The following is a 20,519-nucleotide window of genomic DNA, read 5'->3' as shown; positions in this document are numbered from 1 at the left end:
TAGTAAAGATAGAACTTTATAATTTTTTGCAGAATTTTTGTTAGAAATTTGTCGATTTTTTTATATTTTTATAAAACCAAATTTGTAACTTCTGTTCCCTTTGGGTGACAAACTTCAAACCTTCATTAAGATGTTTTTCTTAATTTGGTCCAATTTCGAATTTTTAATTGTCATCAAAACTTTAATTTATTGCAAAATTATTGCATTTTGCAATTTTCATCAACCAAAGTATAAATTTACTGTTGAAACGCTGTTAAACAACAGCCAGGCAACTGCTTTTCTTCTGCAAAACAGGGCTGCATTTTACAGAACGAACATTTACGCGATAGCTAAATAATCGGCAACAGTGCTGCGAAAGGTATGCAAAAGTGTTGCAAAGCAAAACAACTGCTCTCTAAAGTGTTCGTTCTTTTCAGAATTTTTTACGTTTCATGTGCAATTAAACGCATATAGTAAACTTTCGCATTTAGTTTAATGAAAAATAATGCGTTGATTACGATAATCAATCGTTTGTGTGCTAACGTTGGCCTAGCCGACAGAAAATGTGTGTTTTTCTCGCTATGTGCAAGAGAAGGTCAGAAAAATGTACATATGTGTGAGAGTGTGTGTAGTAGTAGTAGTAGTAGAAGGTGCATAAGCGAGTGCGTGTGCGTGTATATGTGTGTGTGTGCACTGCGTATGTATAAAAAACAAATCGCAAGACGATTAACAACAAATTAAAAGTGCAAAGTAAGCACTGTTGTTACATATATTAATTTATATGTACATATATTCACATATATATGTTTGTGAATGTGTCTGTGTGTATTGTATATCTGTTCGGGCGAATAGAACGTATTTGTAAATTGCTACAACAAAAACAAAAAACTGTGTGGCAAAATGACGTGTTTGCGCTAGTGTTGCCACTGACAACAGCCTGCCAGGGCTGCCAACAGTCGGCAATTTGGCAACTGTTTGCCTTTTTCTCATATTTTACCAACAATGTTTATATTTACACAGTCTAAAATAAAAGAAAACGTAAAAAAGAATTTAATCAGCCATTCGAATATCATTGCAGCTGTTATTGCTGCCAAAAATAACATTGACAAATAGTGATGAACAAATGCTAATTTCGATTTGCGTTTAGAGATGAGCGCATGTAAATATCGCACATCTCTATTGGCAACACTGCGCGGCTTGGGCAAAGCAAATGATTTTTTTTGACAAGTCGCATTTCATTTGGTTTCTTTTTTCTCATTTTTTTTTGTTTTTTTCCATTCTAAATTATAGACTCGAATGCGAGGCAATGTGAGTATGATCAACCAAGTGGTATTGACAAGGCCGGTCCGCTATAAAGCAAATTTAACTGCCTGCCATCAATTGACGGATTGCGAAAAATCAACAACTTGAATCAAAGAGTAGAAAAAATGCAAGAAATGCAAAATTCAACGAATTAAAACAACAATAACAATATTTGCACAGCATTAATAATAATAACAACTACAAAAACAACAACCATAATTCTATTGTTCATTTGTACGTACGCACATAAACAGTAGTGAGAACGATAGTAGTAAAGTGTAAGTGTAAGTGAGAAGAAAAACTGACGGGCAGACACAACACAACAAATATTTGCAATTGGGCAACGCTGCCAGCCTTAGAACGACAACAACAACAACAAGCACAACGCAAGTGAGAAGTAACAAGCCAAGGAGAGAGAGCGAGAGTGAGCTTAAGAATTGGATGCCAGCGGCCTTGACAGCTGTCTTATTTCTCTAGGATCTAGCGTCCACAAAATCCACAGCTTACGTTGGAACCCAAGCTGGTAAGTCGCTGTTAACAGTGTGGGCAAGAGAGTGCGAATAATAGAGTTTTATTAATATTTATTTATTTTACTTTAATTTTAATGACAGCAGGTTCGCTAAAATTTGAATGGCATTTTGTTGTTTGTTATATGCCACAAAAGATGAACAATGAACAAATTGGTGTTTCATCAATATCATCATCAACATCCACAACATCCACAACTGCAGCTGTTAACAGGGACAGTGACAGGGATATTATCAGCAGCGGCAGCAACAGCATTGGAAACAGCGCAGCAGCTGCGCAGCTCATCAAGGCCATATCAACAGGCAGCGGCGCAAGCAGCGGCAGCGGTAGCGGTACCGGCAATGTTATCGATACCGACATTGCCACATTAGTAACAAAGATACAAGCGATTATACCCGATACGCCCATTGTATCCATTGCCGCTGGCACGCTGAGTGAGAGCACAACAACAACAACATCGACCAAGACGACACCGACGCCCTTTTCCCAGGAGCAGCTAACCACCTTAATGTCGCACAATGTAAAGCTGCAGCAGCGTCCCAACAGCGACAGCAGCAATAACAGCAATACCAACAACAACAACAGTCAAGCTGCCACAGCAGCAGCAACAACAACAAACGCTGCTGATCTTGGACAAAATCATGTGGCTTGTGATAAGAAAATTGATAAAACTGTTGCAGCTGCCACAGGCGCTGCAGAGGGAAAAGCTGTAGGAGCAGCGGGGGGAGCAGGAGGCGGAGGAGGAGCAACGGTAGGAGGATCGGGAGTTGGTGGCAACATTTCGACGCATCACAACTTAAAGTTAACACCGCTGCTGAGCAAATCGGGTCAACCGGCACCGGAAGTGATTGCCGCTGCAACGGCGTTGCATCAGCGTCGTGGCGCCACCACCAAGGGCAAAACACAAGATGATCAAAATGTGGGCAAGCGTCTGAAAAAGAAAAAGGTTAGTAAATCCAAACCAAAAGCTCAAAGAAAACCAACCAAAAAGAAATACATTTTTGGTTGGTTTGCATTGCTGGAACATCCTTCTGTTATTTTTTAATTTAAAAAATCACCTATTTCTACATCTTCCCTTTTCCATTTTCAATGCCAATTTCCTTCCCACACTTTCACACTTCTTAAAACGTAATAGTTTTTATTATTTTTGATACTCCTAACTTACAAAATAAGCCAAAGTTTTCAAAACATAACGATATTCTTAGCAATTAACGTTATAAAACGTACGTAACGGATATTCCTATTTTTGATTCTCCTAACTTACAAAATAAACCAAAGTTTACAAAACATAACTATATTCTTAGCAATTAACGTTATAAAACATGATTATCTATCATAATACTTAATCCCAAAAAGATCAAATAAATAGAACGGCCGTAATGCCTGTTTTAAGTTATTTAAAAAATGAAAGTTCCTTAAAGAACATATGAAACGGTTATTCCTATAGTCGGGGTCTATTGTGCATCGATCTGTATGGTCCCAAAAAAAAGTTCAAAAACGCTAAACCAAATTCTTAATCTTCGTTTTATTCTAAGTTTTTTCCTACCAATAAATCATAGTTCTAAAACAATTCCTGTTCCCCGTTTGTTGGCTTGAAATATGTTATTATTAGTATATCTTCAGTGTTTTTAGTCCGATCCTGACAAAGTTGGTATCAAACCTCTTTTTAGGACCAAAACTTTTAAAATTTCATAAATTCAATGGACCAATTGTCCTTAAAACAGTATTTTCGTTCATGCAAGCACTAAAAACATAAAAATTTGTTATTTGCAACCGATCGTTCATATGACATCTATATATATAACATCTATATATATAACATCTATATATATAAGGGTATAGTAGGGGTGTCACAGTAAACGAAATCAACCGAAAGTCTCCAAAATCTACATACATACATTTCTGGGAAAATTGTCGTCCCTCTGTTTGAAAGTTATCTTGGATCGGACTACTTATGCTATAGCAGTAATAGGAGCTATGCCTTACAAATTTAAATCTCATAAGAAAAACTTTTATTTGCTTTGAAATTAATTTCACTTATTGTAATACTCCAAAAATTTGAACTACTATGTATATCATTAGATGTCTAAAATTTAATACTGTGTAGCAAATCTTTAATATGCCGAAGATAATTTTCTTTTTTGTTAGTTTTTCTTTGCGGTTGAGTCAAGTTCGTTTCTGTTTCAGTTATGATTGCTTTTAACTTGAACTTTTGACGCAAAACAAATAAAAGTAACGGTTGTGTGTGTGATTTTCTAGCGGTTTTTGCGTTGTCCGTTACCAGTTGAAATTTTGCAACAATGTACGCAACGTGCACGCACACTTACGTACATACTCACATACGTATTCATGTGCATCGATGTGTGCAAATACGTACAGAAATTTCATGACTGAGGTCGCACGTCATATCACTGTTTTAAAATTTGAATTACATATCCAATAAATTCGGACAAACGTTCTAAAAATATCGACAGCTTTTCCCCCCACTCTCTCTCTCTCTCCCTCACACACACACGCATGCATACACGTGCAGCCAAGAAAATACGTCATGTGTGTGTACGTTGTTTTTATACGTAAGTTAGCCATATCCCTGCCGGATTGAGGCATCAGCCAGTGTTAGCACCGTGGTGCGTCACTAGCAGCTAACTAAGTCGAAAGGTACAAGTAATACAAAGGTGCTGTTGAAATTCTATTCCCGTGATGCATCACTGGTCGTTAGCTAAGTCGTTAGCTTCAAGCGAAAAGCAGTGCAAGCTAAGAAAACGAACAAAAACGAAGTGAGATTTCTGTTCGCCTTTTTTTTCGCTGCTTTGTCCGCTTGATTTTGCAAGTTGTACTTGGCGCATTTTATCTCAGTTTTATCTAGTCATAATTCAATGATGGTCAGTGGCGCAGTGGTTAGAGTCGCCGCTTCAGTCTCAAAAAATTGGGAGTTCGAATACCGATACGGGCAGAATTTAAAATTTAATTAAAAACAAATAACTCAAGCATTTCAGATGCGCGCCTATCGCTTCTAACGCTAAGCTCTCCAATCCAGAAAAAAAATCATAAACATAATATATATCAAAGTAAAAAAAAAAAAATTTATAGTAAATTAAAAATCTCCTTATTTTTGATTTGCAATAGTTACTTTGTTCCCATCTACAACGTAATATAGTGGAAAAATTCGTCAGAATATTTATATGAAAGTGTTCCAAGTGTACTACCACCAATTCCGTAGCTAATTAGGGAATTCCCTATGTTTTCTCCGGTCAACCGAACCACAGGGTATTACTTCTTAGCTCTTCTTACATATTTATTGTCTCTTTCCAAACAAGAGTAATTAACTTGAGTAGTAATTTAACTATCTCATTTTGTTGTTTGGATCTAATAAGCATAATTATGGATGTTCCTAAATAAATCTATGATTAGTTATTGATTTAAGGAAATCTTAATCAGTTTTGGGAAAGACCTGATTAAATTTTGCATTAATGAATTTGGAAAATGACTTTAAAACTAATTTTCCAATTTCTTTTAATAAAAGTTTGCTTCTCGCAGAATAGTAGTAGAATATGAATTTACAGCAGCAAAATAATCGGTTTTTAGCGGGAAATAGAGAAAGAAAGCTGAAAAAGAGGCTGGTAATATTTTAACTTTATTTACATTTATGTTGAAATTTTTTTTAAAGATTAAAAGAAAGTCAGATTTGTCGTTTCCCGCTGTTTTTTTTTTTTTTTTGCCGCAGAATTGACTTAAAAAATCTGTTCTAGCAACACAGCTATTTAAATTGTTTAAGCTGCAGGAATATCCCAATTATTGTTTTGTAGTGCTTTAAAACGCCTGTTCGCCATCGCCGTCAGTGTTGCAAAATCTGCTTATGAAATACCGTTGCTTGGCTTTGACATTGCAACAACAACAACAAAGCGCGCAAAAGAAAAAAGGCAACCTGCTGATTCGTTGTGCTCTCTCACTCACACGCTTTGACTGAAAGTGGTCTGGATAACTGCCGTTATCTGTCAGTTTCCATTGCACACGCACACGCACACACACATATGCAATCTCACGTTGCGTTGCTTTGTGTGTTGCGTTTGCTGAAGTGGAAGGATCTCGGCAGGCCGAACGTGACTAAATTCAATTGCATTTAAATTTTCGGTGTTTCGCTTTATTTGTGCATCATATCAAATTTGTTGTTCTTTTGATATGCGTTATTTATTTAGATTGGGTCTTGGAAAACCATAATTCTAATAATTTATCGCAGAACGTTTTGTTTTGTGGTCAAAACTTAACCACAACACGCACTTATTATTATAATTTTTTTACATTTATTTATCATTGCATTTATAATGTGTGTGTGTATGTGTGTATATTATAAATAAGTATAAAAAGTGAGTTCAACTGTGTTCGATTTTAGTCGTTAGTTACTTTAAGTCGAGTGCCGAGTTTTCAAATAGTAACAGCAACAACAACACCATTATTAACAGCGCGCTCTCTCTCTCTTTTGGTCTTGTCCTCGCTCTCTCTATTTCTGCTTCTGCTTAATTCTTTTATTCGCAAGTTTCGTTTGTAGTTGGTGTTTGTAAAGTGTGAGGTTAAACACAAACGCGCTGCTTTTAAGTAAGGCAGAAACAGCAGAGAATGGCATAAAAGTTAATAAAAACAGTATTTATCGCAATTATTACAGACAAAATACGATGCTTGGGAGGATAGCGATTTTAATGATCTCGACGACGCATCATTGAAAAAACTGCTAGAGGAGGCATATTGGTATCGCAACCCTGGCGACAGGAAAAACAAAAGTGAGCGTTTCCTGGTAAGTAACACCTAGGTATATTTATTATTATTAACTTGTTTATTATTATTATTTTTATTTATTGTTATTTATTTGTGATACTTTTTGAGTTAAACAATCGCAAATCAAATTAATCCATTATAATGGATAATATTCAGTGTTGCCACAATTTTAGGTGTTCAAATTAGAGATGGTAAAGTTAGATTCCCTGGCGAATCGATTCAATTCGATTTTAAATTAATTTATATCGATTTTTATGATAATAGAGGTATCAGTGAAACAGATTCAGATTTGGGTTTGATTTGGTTTAAGCAAATCGAATCTGAATTTGAAAAAATTGTTTTGGTCCATGTGTTATCTTTTTATTTTTTTTACTAACAAGACATACAAGTCTTGAATAAACTTCTTTCACAAAAAGGCTAGATTTGGCGATAAAATTAGAGATGTGGCGTGCAAAAGCTAATTTGTTAAGAAAGAAAAAAATTTTATACATTTTTAGCCACTATGGCGGCTATATGATATAGTTATTCGATTTTCAACAAAGTTGGTCAGGGTGAAAATATACAGTTTGTGAGTTTGGTTGAGATAGTTAAAAAAATAAAAATGTATTTCATACTAAGCAATTCACTCAAAGTGTGAACTTTGACACAAAATTTGACCGACTTGCAGTTCAAATTTGACAAAAAGTCGCCGTATTGCACTATTAAATCATCTGAGCTACGTTGTGTGAAAATTTGAGCTTTCTAGATCTTACGGTTTGGTCTTCACAATGGTCAGTCAGTGAGTCAGCCAGGACAAAGGGTTTTATATCTATATGAATTCTAGCTAGTAGCTAAAACTAGCTACTTTAAGGCTAAAATGCTTAGCTTAAATATTGACATCGCTTAATTATTTGTAATTTGTTTTGTGAATAATTGCAGCAAATGCTCAAAAAGGCTGAGTACGACGAGGAGAATTCTTATCGTGCCATTAAAACCTGTCTACGCAACACGTCCGCATCATCATCCACGTCCAGTGGCTATCACCACAGTCACAGCAGCAGCGTTGGCAGCGGCAGCAATTTCGCAGCGCACAACAGCAACTATAGCAACAGCTATCATAATACAAATCATAGAACTGGAACGGGAGGAGGAACCTCCTCGCAGCGTCATAAGCAGGGCGGATCTCTGCAGGATTTGGTGGAGGCAGCGCATCGCAGCGAGCTGGCAACGACGTCAGCAGCGGCGGCAACGGCAGCGACGCAACGCTTTAACTGTGATTATCAGCTGAGTGGCGGCAACAACAACAACAGCAGCAACAACGTGCGCGCCAATCGCCGACAACAGCACAGCAACAGCAACAACAATAGTAGCAACAACAGCAACAGCAGCAGCAGCAACAACCAAAACGCCACATTAAGCGGCAAGAAGTTTAAAAACAACAGCAGCAACAACAGCAACTCAAACAGCAGCAACAGCTTTGACGCCAGCAACATGGATGTCAAACTCAAGCCAGGATTGGTGGGCGAAGAAGGCGTGGCAGTCGATATAAACAATGCCATTGGTAATCACAACAACAACAACAACAATGGCCGTTATAGAAGCCACTCCCATCAGCTGCGGCATGAGATGACGACGTTGGGAGGAGGAGCAGGAGCTGGAGCTGGTGGAAATGCTGTTGCCACACAATTTGATATGGATGATGTTGATCAAAATTCGCTGGCTGCAATCCAACAACAACAACAATTTGATCAACCGTTGGAGGTAAGCGATGCATCATCAAAGTTGTGGGATATCAATTTGGATGACACCATCAGTCAAGCGCATGCTGAGTCTGAGTCTCAGTCTGATACACCATACAATTCACAGGCGGTAAGATGCCTATCTTACCTCCTTCCACTCCTCTCTCCTCTCCCCTCTCCTCGCCTCTCCACTTCAGACCCTTTTACGCCTTTATCCAGGCATCCATCAAGCAATACTCTGACTTACTGTCTTCACTGTCGTTTCTTAATTATCAATCCATTTAATTTTTTGGGCTATGACTTCTTCCCATAAATCTACAGAGCATTCCCATATATATTCATTATTCAGCATTCGAATATACTATTAATACCATTAACTTTCTTATAAAATCCATAGAAATCAATGTAATATTTAAAATTAACATTTTAAATACTTATCTTCTAAATCAAATGCTCTCTATATATGTAAAAATATATAGGGGCGAAACAAAACCGAAATCTGCCAAAAATTTATGGAATTTTTGAAGATTATCGTTTGTTTTCGCTTTTTGTAGCACCCCTATATTTTTGATTATATAAAATGAAGTTTCCAATTTTCTACCATCGTAAAATAAGTCACGAAATTTATAGAATACATGAAAGTCTATACATATATATTCTTGATTAGCACGATAAACTGTCCGTCTGTTTTTATCTACGTATAGTAAGGAAAACTTTGTTTTTTCTTGAGTTACATCAACATATTATATTGTCTTATAGATCTCTAACAAATTTGGCTAAGATCGCATGACCATGTCATATAGGAGCGATAAGTCAAAAGGGTATTTAGCGCTCTCAAAGAGTTTCAAAGCTTAAATAATTGTTTCTTTAGTTTTTATGCCAGATTGCACTAGTATTTGTTAATATAAGGCAAGAGTATATCAAATGTAGTCATATAATTTCAAGCCCTTCTCGCATTTCATCCCGAAATATATAAAATATTTAAAACACTAGTTACCATTATCTTTCCCTTTTATTTTAATGGTTCTATTTACTCGTTAAGGGTTTCCTTAAGTTTTATAAATTTATTGATAGGTAAACATTTTTGCGCTACAAGTTGAACTTAAATTAAAGCAATAGTACCTCGTAAGGCTGTACTCGTTACTTTTTATTTCTCCTGGTCTTAATCTACTCGTTATTTTATACCTTGAAAGGTTTCCTTTGACTCGTTGCTCGTTACCCTTATTGGTTTTTTCTTTATTCATTACTTTTTACCTTTAATAGATTTCCTTTACTCGTTACTCGTTATATTTAATATTTTTCCTGTACTCGTTACTCTTTATTACTCCTGGTACCCCTTTACTCGTTACTTTATACCTTGAAAGGTTTCCTTTTACTCGTTGCTCGTTACCCTTAATGGCTTCTCTTTACTCATTACTCTTTACCTTTAATGGATTTCCTTAACTCGTTATCCTTTATATTTTCCCTGTGCTCGTTACAATTTATTTCTCCTGTTCCCCCTTTACTCGTTACTTTATACCTTGAAAGGTTTCCTTTCAATAGTTGCTTGTTACCCTTAATGGTTTCTCTTTACTCATTACTCTTTACCTTAAATGGATTTCCTTTACTCGTTACTCGTTATCCTTAATATTTTCCCTGTACTCGTTACTTGTTACCCCGAATGTTTTCCCTTTACTCGTTTTTCTTTTACTCATTACACCTTAACCGAAATATTTTCCCTTTACTCGTTGTCCTTAATGTTTCCCTTTAATCGTTGTCCTTATTGGTTTCCCTTTTACTCGTTACTCTTCGTCGCCTTCGTCGACATTCATTCTCTCGCTCAAATCATGGAGAACCATCAAAAATTCGCTTTGGGTTTGTTGAGGCAACAATGGAAAAAATAACTCGAATTTTTATGAAAGCTTTTACATCACGATTCAATTCATTCAAATAATAACGATTATCGATTTCAATAATTATAATTATTTGTCTATTTCATTATATTAAAATAAAGGAACAAATGGAGGCGTTACGGGAGGCCAGACGGACTAAAGTAATGCCCAGTTCATCGACGGCGAATCACTCCATGACATTCAAGTGTGAGCAACTGCTCGGTATTCTGAATCAGCAGATGCACAAGCAACAACAGCAACCGGAAACCGGAAATAAGGAGACGGGCGCTGTTAAAGAGTTCCTAATCGATGATCCTCTACATTTTTCTGTATTGGAGCACTCTGCAAAGCAGCAACAACAGCAACAGTTTGCCGCCAATAATACGGGAAATGTACCCGGACAATTCTCACTGACAATGGAGGATCATCAGCGCAAAGTTGAGGCCGGTTATGTTTCATTCAATGACAGTTATACGGCTTGTTCTTCTGTCTATGGCGTTGGCTCCATTTCCGGTTCCGGTTCCTCTTCGGCCTCGTCCAGCCACACCTCCAATGATGGCGCCTCCAAGTCCTCCTCCTCCTCAACTGCCGGCAATGGACCCGACCTGTACGCTGGCACAGAGATGCGTCCCGCAAAGATTGGACGCATGATGACGGCAGCGGCGGCAGCAGCGGTTGTTGCCTCAAACCAAGGCACCAAGGCGACAACGGTAAGACCTCTTCTCCAGCTGTTGATTCAACCAATTGATAGACTAGCTAAGGGCTAGTTCAAAAGTCTGACCAACTTCAAACAGTCATAACTTTATCAAAACTGATCCCATTTTTAAACGAAATGTCATTTTGATTATGTTTTGGCCTATTTATTTATTCTGCATTCAAATTTTATTAAATTCGTTAAAGAAAATACTTTCCTCTAGATTCTACTAGATATTGATTTCGATGCTAAGGGTCTCCCCTTTGAAATTTCGAAAATTTTAAATTTTAAAACTCAACTTTTCACTTTTAATCAACTCCTTATATCAAAATTAGTATAAAACAACACTTTAAACTTGATTCTGAGACCTTTCATTTTTTTGTTAAAAATCATGTGAAATTGAACAAAAATTTGGACTTGTAAGTGGTCAAATCCACTGTCTGGCCAACTTCAAACTGTCATAACTTTGTTAAAACTCAAGCGATTTTCAAGCGGAATTTTATTTTGTTCCTGATTTAGCCTCTTTTTTTATTCTGCATTCAAATTTAATTAATTTTGTAAAAAAAATTAATTTCCTCTAAATCTTGGCTTTGATGCTAAGGGTCCCCCCTTTGTAATTTTAAAAATTGAAAACTTTAAATCTCAAGTTTTCACTTTTAATCAACTCCTTATATCAAAATTAGTATAAAACAACACTTTAAACTTAATTCTGAGACTTTTCATTTTCATGTGAAAATTCATGTGAAATTGAACAAAAATTTTGACTTGTAAAGTTGCTAAATCAAAGGTATAATCAAATTCAAACACTTATAACTTTGTCAAATCTCAACCAATTTTCAAGTGGAATGTCAGCTTGATCAAAGTTTGGCCTCTAAATTCTGCATTCAAATTTTGATTAATTTCGTTCAAATAGTTTTTTCGAATTTTCTGGTGTTTTTTGAAAAGTCAAAATTTGAACTCTAGTTTCAAATTCGGTTTGATTTCCTGCTATTAAGGGCTCCCATGAAATTTTCTTTTTTGAGAGTAAGAAAAACTTTTTCTTCTCATACAATAGGTATTATACATTTAGCCTGAAATATCCAAATAATATACAGTATAAGTCGGTCAGTCAGGACAAAGAGTCTTATATATGTATATAGATGTCAATTAATTGCTAAAAAAAATCTTTTATATAATAACCGATATATATATCGATTATTTTTTTTCTCATGAAAAATTAAGAACTGAAATCTAATTTAATTAAGCATTAAAATTGGCAAATTCAATTTTTTTCCCCAATTTTTTTCATACTTCACACTTAAAAAAAAAAAAAAAGTGTTTTAGGGAAACTCGATGTATTATTTGCTTATTGATCCACAACTCTTTTCATATATATATATTTTTTTTAATGCCTAAGTTCAAATTTCATTCTTGTTAATCACATTTCATGAAATCAATAGATTTGTCATATAAACAGAATGTGGTTTATATGTAAACTCCATTTACTATTTGAGAAATGTTAGACAATGTGGTTGAGACAAAGGAATGTGGTTGTAATTAGTATGTTTCGAATGTGTAAACAGTCTAATGTTTATTCTCAATTACAATTCATACTTTCTAACTGTGCGAACTAGTTTATCGTTGAAGTATTACGTTGAAGTTTGGTATACAAGTCACATTTACAGCTAGTATTTACAAACTAAAAGAATTAGTTCGATCAGTGCACTATAGTCGATAATAATCCGTTTTGATTTTTTTTGTAAGGAAAAACGAGTCATAATAAAAGTTTGTGTAGAGGGGATTGAATTGTTGTAAATAAAAGTGTTAATATCTAAGGTAAATAAGGGAATCAAATTATGTTTTTCAGCTGAAAGTCGACTGAGAAAACAAATTGTCAAATTGCAGTTAAAAAAGAACATTACAAACAAAAACATTGATAACTAACGCTAATTATGGGAGTTATTAAAAATGATATTGTGTATGAAATATACATAATTAAATAATAATTAATAAATAAAAATAGTAAACAAAATAAATAAGTAAATTTATTTTAATTTAACGTCGACTAAAATCAGTGAACAATCTTAAAAAATAATTATTTAAAGCTGAAATAAAATAGTAATAACAAATTAGCTGTGTATCTATATATATAAATCTCTTTGTCCAACTGACTCACTGACTGTCTTAGCATTGTACAGCCCAAATGGTTTGACTTACGACCTTGAAACTTGGCCACAATAATCTTAATATTATATACAATTCTCAATTTATAGAAATATATTGGTGTATATTGTCAAGAAGTAAAAAAAACCTGGTTAACTAAATTTTACTAAACATTTTACAAACTTTAAACAATTATAAATCTTTCACTTAACCAAAAAATCAATTGTAAAATTAACATTATTAATTAAAATAATAACATTTTCAATCTTGAGAAAACGAAAAGTTATAAGTTAACGTTATAAATTAAAATGATAATATTTTTAATCTTGAGAAAACGAAAAGTTATAAAAAGACTTGCATTTTGAATAAAATATATTTTTTATAAGACTTAAAAACCAGATTCACTAAATTATACCTAATACTTTTTTTTTTTATCATTTTAAATAATTATAAATGGTTTACTTAAGCTATTAGTTAAAATGATTAGGAATTATAATAATTTTTGGATTATTTTATCGCTGAATAATACGGCGATTTGCGAAATTCGAACTGCGAGGTTTTGATTAGATTTAAGATATTTATTATTGACTTACAAGTTTCTTTTTACTGTCGAAATATTTGCACTTAAAAAGATTGTTGCATTTTGTTTTATTTCTATTATTTTGACCAAAATTCGATAATTATTTTAAAAAGAGTAAGAAAAAAAATAATAAACAGATTTGGCAAATAATTTTGATTTTGACAAACGAGAATAAAACGTTTGAAGCGTTGTAATAATGCGTAAAATATTTCAATGTTTAAGGTCTTGGTTGGTTGTTGCCACAAAGTGTGGCATGATTAAATGATTAACTGCTGATTTGTTTTGAATTTGGTTTATTTGCAGCGCCAGTTTGATGAGAACGGTAATGCGTTGAGCGATGGTTATGCCGGTGGCAGCAACAATGGTTGCAACAACAACAGCAGCAACAACAATAGCAGCAGCAGCAGCGCAAGTGGCAGCAACATTGGCAGTGGCAGCTCCTCGAATCAGTTTTCCACATTGATAACAACATCCAGTGCATTGACTGCCACAGCAGCAGCTGCCACACAGCAGCAACAACAACAACAACAACAGTTGCAACAGCAGCAGCAACAGCAGCAGTTGCAACAACAGCAACAACAACAACGTTCGAATAGCGTTTCCACATTGCTCACAAGCGGTGCAAATACAACAACCACAGCAATGGCAGCTGCTGCCGTTTCTGCCTCCTTCAACAATCAGTTGCAACAGCCAGCAGCAATGATTGCCGGTGTGGCTGGTGCCAATATTGGTGGTATTGCTGGTATTGCTGGTGTTGCTGGTGGTGCAACTGTCTCCCAGCCGCCCACAAAGCTCAAATCGAAAAAGAAATCACAACAGGAGCGTAATACAACCACTGTGGATGTGGAATCTGTCGCCGGTTATCGTGGCAATGATCCGGTCGAGCAGCTGGTCAAGTACATAGAGAATATCGAGAATGCTGGTGCAGCAGCAACATCAACCAATGCTGGGCTGCAACAGCAGAAGAAGAAGGAGCGCAAGAAGCAGAATAAGCTGAAGAAATGCAATTCCTTGGAAGAATTGCGTAGCTGTGCCAAAATGGAGGTCGACGAGCTGAAACGTCAGGCGGCAACCACCGAAATGATGCGCAACAAAAAAGGTGGCAAGCACAATTCCGCCTCCGTGGCGGATATCAACAAGAATTGCAACAAGGAGCAACAGCAGCAACAATCACAGCAGCCATCACAGGCACAACAAACGCAGCCAGCAGCAACAGCAACAGCTCGCAAAGGTGAAAGACGCTCTTGGGGCACCGAGGAGTTGCAGTATTTGGGTGAACCGGCGGCAGCTCTAACTGATGCCAGCAGCAACTGGACAGCAGCAACACTGGCCAGCACAGCAGCAATGCCTGCTGTAACAGCAGCAGCAGCAACTACACCAGATGCTGTGCTAAACACAGCAGCAACAACCACAGCTGCAGCTGCAAGCGCAGCAACAAACGCAACAGCAACAACAACAGCTATAGCTGCTGCTGCAACAGCAACATCATTGTCATCGCTAACATTGCCCATGTCCGAGCTGGAGGCGCTCAATACCGTGTTGAGTGAAACGGCTGAATTTCATGTGGTCACCAAAAAGAAGAAACCAAAGAAACAACGTGCCGTTACCATGGATGATGCAACAGTGGCGGCAGCTGCCACAACTGGTGGCAACTTGCAGCGTATGCAGCAGATCACTAAATCTGCATCATCCAATATGATGTCACAACGTTTGCACAACAATAATAATCATTATAACAGCAAGCAGCAGCAGCAGCAACAACAACAGTCGCAGCAGCAGCACTCGCAGCAGCAGCAGCAACAACAGTCGCAACAGCAACAACAACAACATGCAGCAACAACAAGCAGCACACAGGATAATTCACGTCGCAAATCCACATCATCAATGCCGCCATCGGAGAAATCGGATTCCTCCGATCTCGATTCGGTGCATTCATTGCCCATACAAACGGGCAAAAAGAAGAGCAACAACAAGCGCGCTGTGGTGCAGGCCAAGCACAACAACAACAACAACAATAATAACAACAGCAATAAGAATAACAACAACAATTCACCAGCACCCATTTCATATGCTGATATAGCCAGAAACAAACGTGAAGCCTTGGCCAATGCCAGCAAAGAGGAGCACGACGACAATCTAGTTGCTGTTGGCGCCAGCAGCTCCAACAACAGCTCCGCCTCCTCCTCCACCTCCGCCTCCGCCTCCACCTCTTCCTCTTCATACGCGCTGCCAGCCAAATCGAAATCCAAGCAGCGTCCTGATTTTCCAGAACTGCCAGGCGCCATAGCAGCAACAATTGTTACGGGCGCAACAACAGCAGCAGCTGCTTTGATCAGCTACTCGCAGAGTCTAAACAACAACAATCACAATAACAACAGCAGCAACAGCGATGTGGAAGTTGCCAATGAGCTGCCAGCAACTGTTGCTGCAGCGCTAACACCAACAACAACAGCAGCCGCAGCAGCAGCAGCAACAACTATTGCCACAACAGTTGCTGCCACGCCACCAGCATTGCAAAAGTCCAAGAGTGTGGAACATGATAGTTATAGTTTCAACAGCAGCAACTTGGATCTGCAATATCCGGCGCTGGAGAAGACTGTAAAGCGGCACAGCGTCAACAATGTATCGCTCTCAACAGCAATGTGCAGCAACAGCTACAATTTTGCAGCAGCTGCCAAGCAACAGCAACAATTGCTGGACAAAAGCAGCATAGAAACCACAACAGCAGCAATAGCAAACACAACAGCAACAGCAGCAGCTGCAACCACAGCAACAACAGCTGCAAGCAGCACAGCAGCAACTACCTCAGCTAAAAGCCTGGCCAAGACAAAGCCAAAGGAGCTGTCCAGCAGCAATGTGAGCAAACAAAAGGATAAACCAGTGAAGCAACAGCAACAGTCGCAACAAGAAGACAGCAACACAGCAGCAGCAACAACAATTGGCAACATAACAACCACAACCACAACAACAACATTTAAAACCACCGCTGCGACACAAACGGATGGCGCCAAGAAGTTTAATAACAGTGTTGCCACCTCAACTGGTGCACAGACAACACAAACAACACAAACAACATTGACAGCAACTGGCAATCGACCGGCTGTCATAATACTCAACGATGATCGTGACTCGAAATTGGGCAGGCTCAACAACGAGTTCATTTTTGGTGATTTCAATGAGGATGAATTGAAATTATTCGATGATGGCAGCGATAAGGAGACAGAGAAGACAGAGAAAACAATAAAACCAAAGGCCACAACAGCAACGGCAACCATAGCAACAGTTGCTGCTAGCAGCGATGAGCAGTTGCTGAATGATTCGGGCAATGCCTCGGATGTGGTGAATAATTCGGCCTGCATGGATATGCTGCTGATCTCAGGGCAGGCGGCGCAGTCGTCGCCCAATGCAGCGAATCCCATAAACAATTCATCCAGCTCCAACTCCAACTCCTCGACCACACTGAGCAGCAGCAGCAGCAATGTGACAAATGTTGCCAATCAGTCCAATGATAGCGGCATCTGCAACACATCAGCAACTGCAACTGCAACTGCCAACATTAAAGATCAAGTCAATCATTTTCTTAGCAAGGCCAACAGCAACAGTCGCAGTTGCAGCAGCAGCAACAACAGCAGCCACGATGAGCAACCATTGCTGCTGGAGACTTGCAATGATATTGAAACTGTCATTATTGCTGCCGCACGTGCTGCTGCTGCTGCCAACGCCAGCAACAATAACAACACACGCAGTGCCAGTTGCAGTCGTCGCAACTCACAGGAACCACCGTCAACCACAACAGCAACAACAGCAACTGTTGCTGCTGCTAAATCAAAATCAAGACCAGTTATTTACATGACCTACGGCGATGTGGACGATATAACAGATGCTCAAAACGATGACGATGATCAGCAATTGCATGAATTGAGTTTTATGCCCGATTTAAAGTCCGATTTTGCTGTTGTTGCACACACAAATTCACCATTGCTGCCGTTGCCACTGTTGCGTCAGTCCAACACCGACCTCATTGTCGACTACATCAGCAACTGTAAGTCGCATTCGAAAAACTATACAACTAAGACATCATAATGCCCAAGAAACTATAAGATAAAGTCAAGTAAAGAAGTTGTTAGAGAGATAGAGTTTAATACAGATGAGTTCCTGAAAACTAGTATTGTAAACATACATGCTGAACCTCAACTTTCCTCAAACTATCATACCTTTATCAAATCTTAACCGATTTCCATACGAAATGTCAATTTTATCATTATTTCGCCTCTATTTTGATCCTGTATCAAAATTAGAAATAATAATTTTTTCCCATCACTGTCCAATTTTTAATACTTTCGATCAATGTCGTTTTCCGTTGACAATTTTTCCAAAAACTTTAAACTTTCATAACTTTGTTAAATTTCAACCGATTTTTAAATAAAATGACATTTTGTTCATGGTTTGTCCTCTAAATTCATTCTGCATTCAAACTTAATTAATTTTGTTGCAAAAAAATTTCATCCTTTAAAACTAGATTTTGATTTTCAATGCTAAGGGTCCCCCCTTTGAAATTTTGAAAAATGAAAATTTTAAATCTCAAGTTTTCACTTTTAATCAACTCCTTATAGCGTAATTAGTATAAAACAACACTTTTAACTTAATTCTGAGACCTTTTATTTTCTTGTAAAAATCATGTCAAATTGAACAAAAATTTGGACTTGTAAAGTTACTAGATCTAAAGTCGGACCAACTTCAAACCTCTATAACTTTGTTAATACTAAACCGATTTTCAAACGGAATGTCATTTTGATCATGATTCGGCCTCCAAATTCATTCTGCATTCAAATTTATTTAATTTCGTAAAAAAATTATTTGCCACTAAATCTTGGATTTGATGCTAAGGGTCCCCCCTATGAAATTTTGAAAAATGAAAATTTTACATCACAAGTTTTCACTTTTAATCAAATCCTTACATCGTAATTAGTATAAAACAACACTTTAAACTTGCTTCTGAGACCTTTTATTTTCTTGTAAAAAATAATGGGAAATTGGACAAAAATTTGGACTTGTAAAGTTGCTAGATCCAAAGTTTGACCAACTTCAAACTGTCATAACTTTATCAAAACTCAACCTATTTTCAAACGGAATATCATTTTGATCATGGTTAGGACTCTTAATTCATTCTGCATTTAAATTTTTATGAATTTTGTAGGTCTAGGGTGACTTGACATATTAGCTTTATTACCTAAAAATAAAGAAAACTTTCCAAATTTTCAAACTAATTATTTTTTTTCACTTTTTGCAGCCTGGAATGCCATAATCAACAGTAAACATGTGGCCTTCTACAACGAGGAGGAGGAACAACCGCATACTTAAGAGGCAAAAGCACCGCCAACAACAGCAACAACATTATCAACAACAACAACAACACCACAACAACTGCAACAACAGCAACAACGCTTAGCTCGCAAAGCGATGCGAAACAAACAAATAGAAATTTTCTTTTTTGTTAATGCTTATGTTTAATTTTTTTTTTAAATACTTTGCCTGGTTAATTGTTGTAAACTTTTTTGTGGTGTTCAACACACAACAAGAAATGCAAGAACTACATACATCTATATATATAATATAATATAATATATATATCTATATATATGTATATTTACAAATGATATAAGAATACGCTTTTTAAGCTAATGTAATGTTTAATGTAACAACTATTGTTGAATCTATTGATCACCATTGGAAGCCTCATAGATATCAATAAACAATAGCAACAATAACAAGAGCAACAACACACAAGTCAAGTTAAAAACAGTTTAGGCCAAAACAAGTTGGCTAAAAAGGCATCAAAGAAAGAGAAGATGATAGCTAAAAAGGGAAAAACAATTGCATGAAATGTCCTTTTACTTTATTTATGTATATCTTTACTTTTAAGAAACAACAACTATAACAAAAACAACAAGAAAAGCAGCTAAAAATGCTGCACTTTTATTTTGTTAATTTTCGAAAGAAGAAGTAAAATCTATTTATTTAGATATTTAGAATATTAGCATTAAACTTGAAAATTTATAACGCGCATTTGAAAATGTTTTTTGTTTTTTTCTTTTTTTTTTTTTTGTTTGTTAGCATTTTTTCTTAATTATTAAATTTTTTTTTTGTTTTCTTGCTTTAAAAAACAATTACGAAATAAACATAAACATATATAAATAGATATAAAAATAAATAAATATTAATTTTGGTTTAGAACTCGCATAAAGAAACGAGCTCTATAAAAATGCCTGGATAAATTTAGTTGTTAGCTTAAAGACAAAATATAAAAGTCCGAAAATGTCAACAACAAAAAGAAAAAAAAAGAAAAAGATAAACAAATGTGTGTAAATACGATAAAGAAAGAAATTGAAAGAATGAAAGAAAGAAATTTGCGTTTATATGTATTTAAACAATTTGATAAATGTATGTATAAAAAAACAAAAACAAAGAAAAACGAAAATTTAAGAAACTTATTAAATTAGTCATGTAAGTTTGCAACATGTGGCATGCCACCACAACAAAGCCATAAGCCTAATGAGGTGAAGCGCACTTGAACGAAATATGCCGCCGTTTAGCAGAGCCAAACACACCACACACACACCACACACAACCAACACACACACCACACACACCCAGAAAAAGGCTTTTTGAAGTAGTAAAAGAGAATATGAATAAAGTTAAACAAATCAAAAATTATATAAAAAAAAAAGAAAGAATTAAGTACTTTAAAAAATACATAAATAAATCAAAGCGTAGCCTTTATAAGCATTCACTATTATAATACAATTACAATTATAATAATGCATATGAAACATTTTTTTTATATACATACAATACATAAAAATTTAATAATAATAATAATATTAATTCGTAATAATAATACAAACGTTATTCGTTTAAAATCATGTAAAATGTAA

At 36.2% G+C, this 20,519-nt stretch overlaps 1 protein-coding gene across 1 annotated transcript; it reads left to right on the top strand.

Moving 5' to 3' along the window:
* The first annotated feature begins 407 nt into the window (after positions 1-407).
* Positions 408-19,419, top strand: LOC117794189 (pneumococcal serine-rich repeat protein). The gene is made up of 10 exons (XM_034634707.1): positions 408-574; positions 1,270-1,804; positions 1,893-2,755; positions 6,470-6,598; positions 7,498-8,319; positions 10,291-10,878; positions 13,888-14,082; positions 14,158-14,890; positions 15,044-17,626; positions 18,875-19,419. The coding sequence occupies exons 3-10, from the start codon at positions 1,934-1,936 to the stop codon at positions 18,943-18,945; spliced, it is 5,943 nt and encodes a 1,980-aa protein (XP_034490598.1). The 5' UTR covers positions 408-574; positions 1,270-1,804; positions 1,893-1,933; the 3' UTR covers positions 18,946-19,419.
* The last annotated feature ends 1,100 nt before the right edge of the window (positions 19,420-20,519 follow it).

Source organism: Drosophila innubila, chromosome X, assembly GCF_004354385.1.
Source record: "Drosophila innubila isolate TH190305 chromosome X, UK_Dinn_1.0, whole genome shotgun sequence".
NCBI lineage: Eukaryota > Metazoa > Arthropoda > Insecta > Diptera > Drosophilidae > Drosophila > Drosophila innubila.
This window is presented reverse-complemented; position numbering and strand designations above follow the sequence as displayed.

Excerpts from the sequence above, each read along its gene's own strand:
- LOC117794189 (XM_034634707.1), top strand. The coding sequence starts at position 1,934 with ATGCCACAAAAGATGAACAATGAACAAATTGGTGTTTCATCAATATCA. Across the intron at positions 8,320-10,290 it reads AATTTGATCAACCGTTGGAG|GAACAAATGGAGGCGTTACG; the intron begins GTAAGCGATGCA and ends ATTAAAATAAAG. Across the intron at positions 14,891-15,043 it reads AGCTCTAACTGATGCCAGCA|CTATAGCTGCTGCTGCAACA; the intron begins GCAACTGGACAG and ends CAACAACAACAG.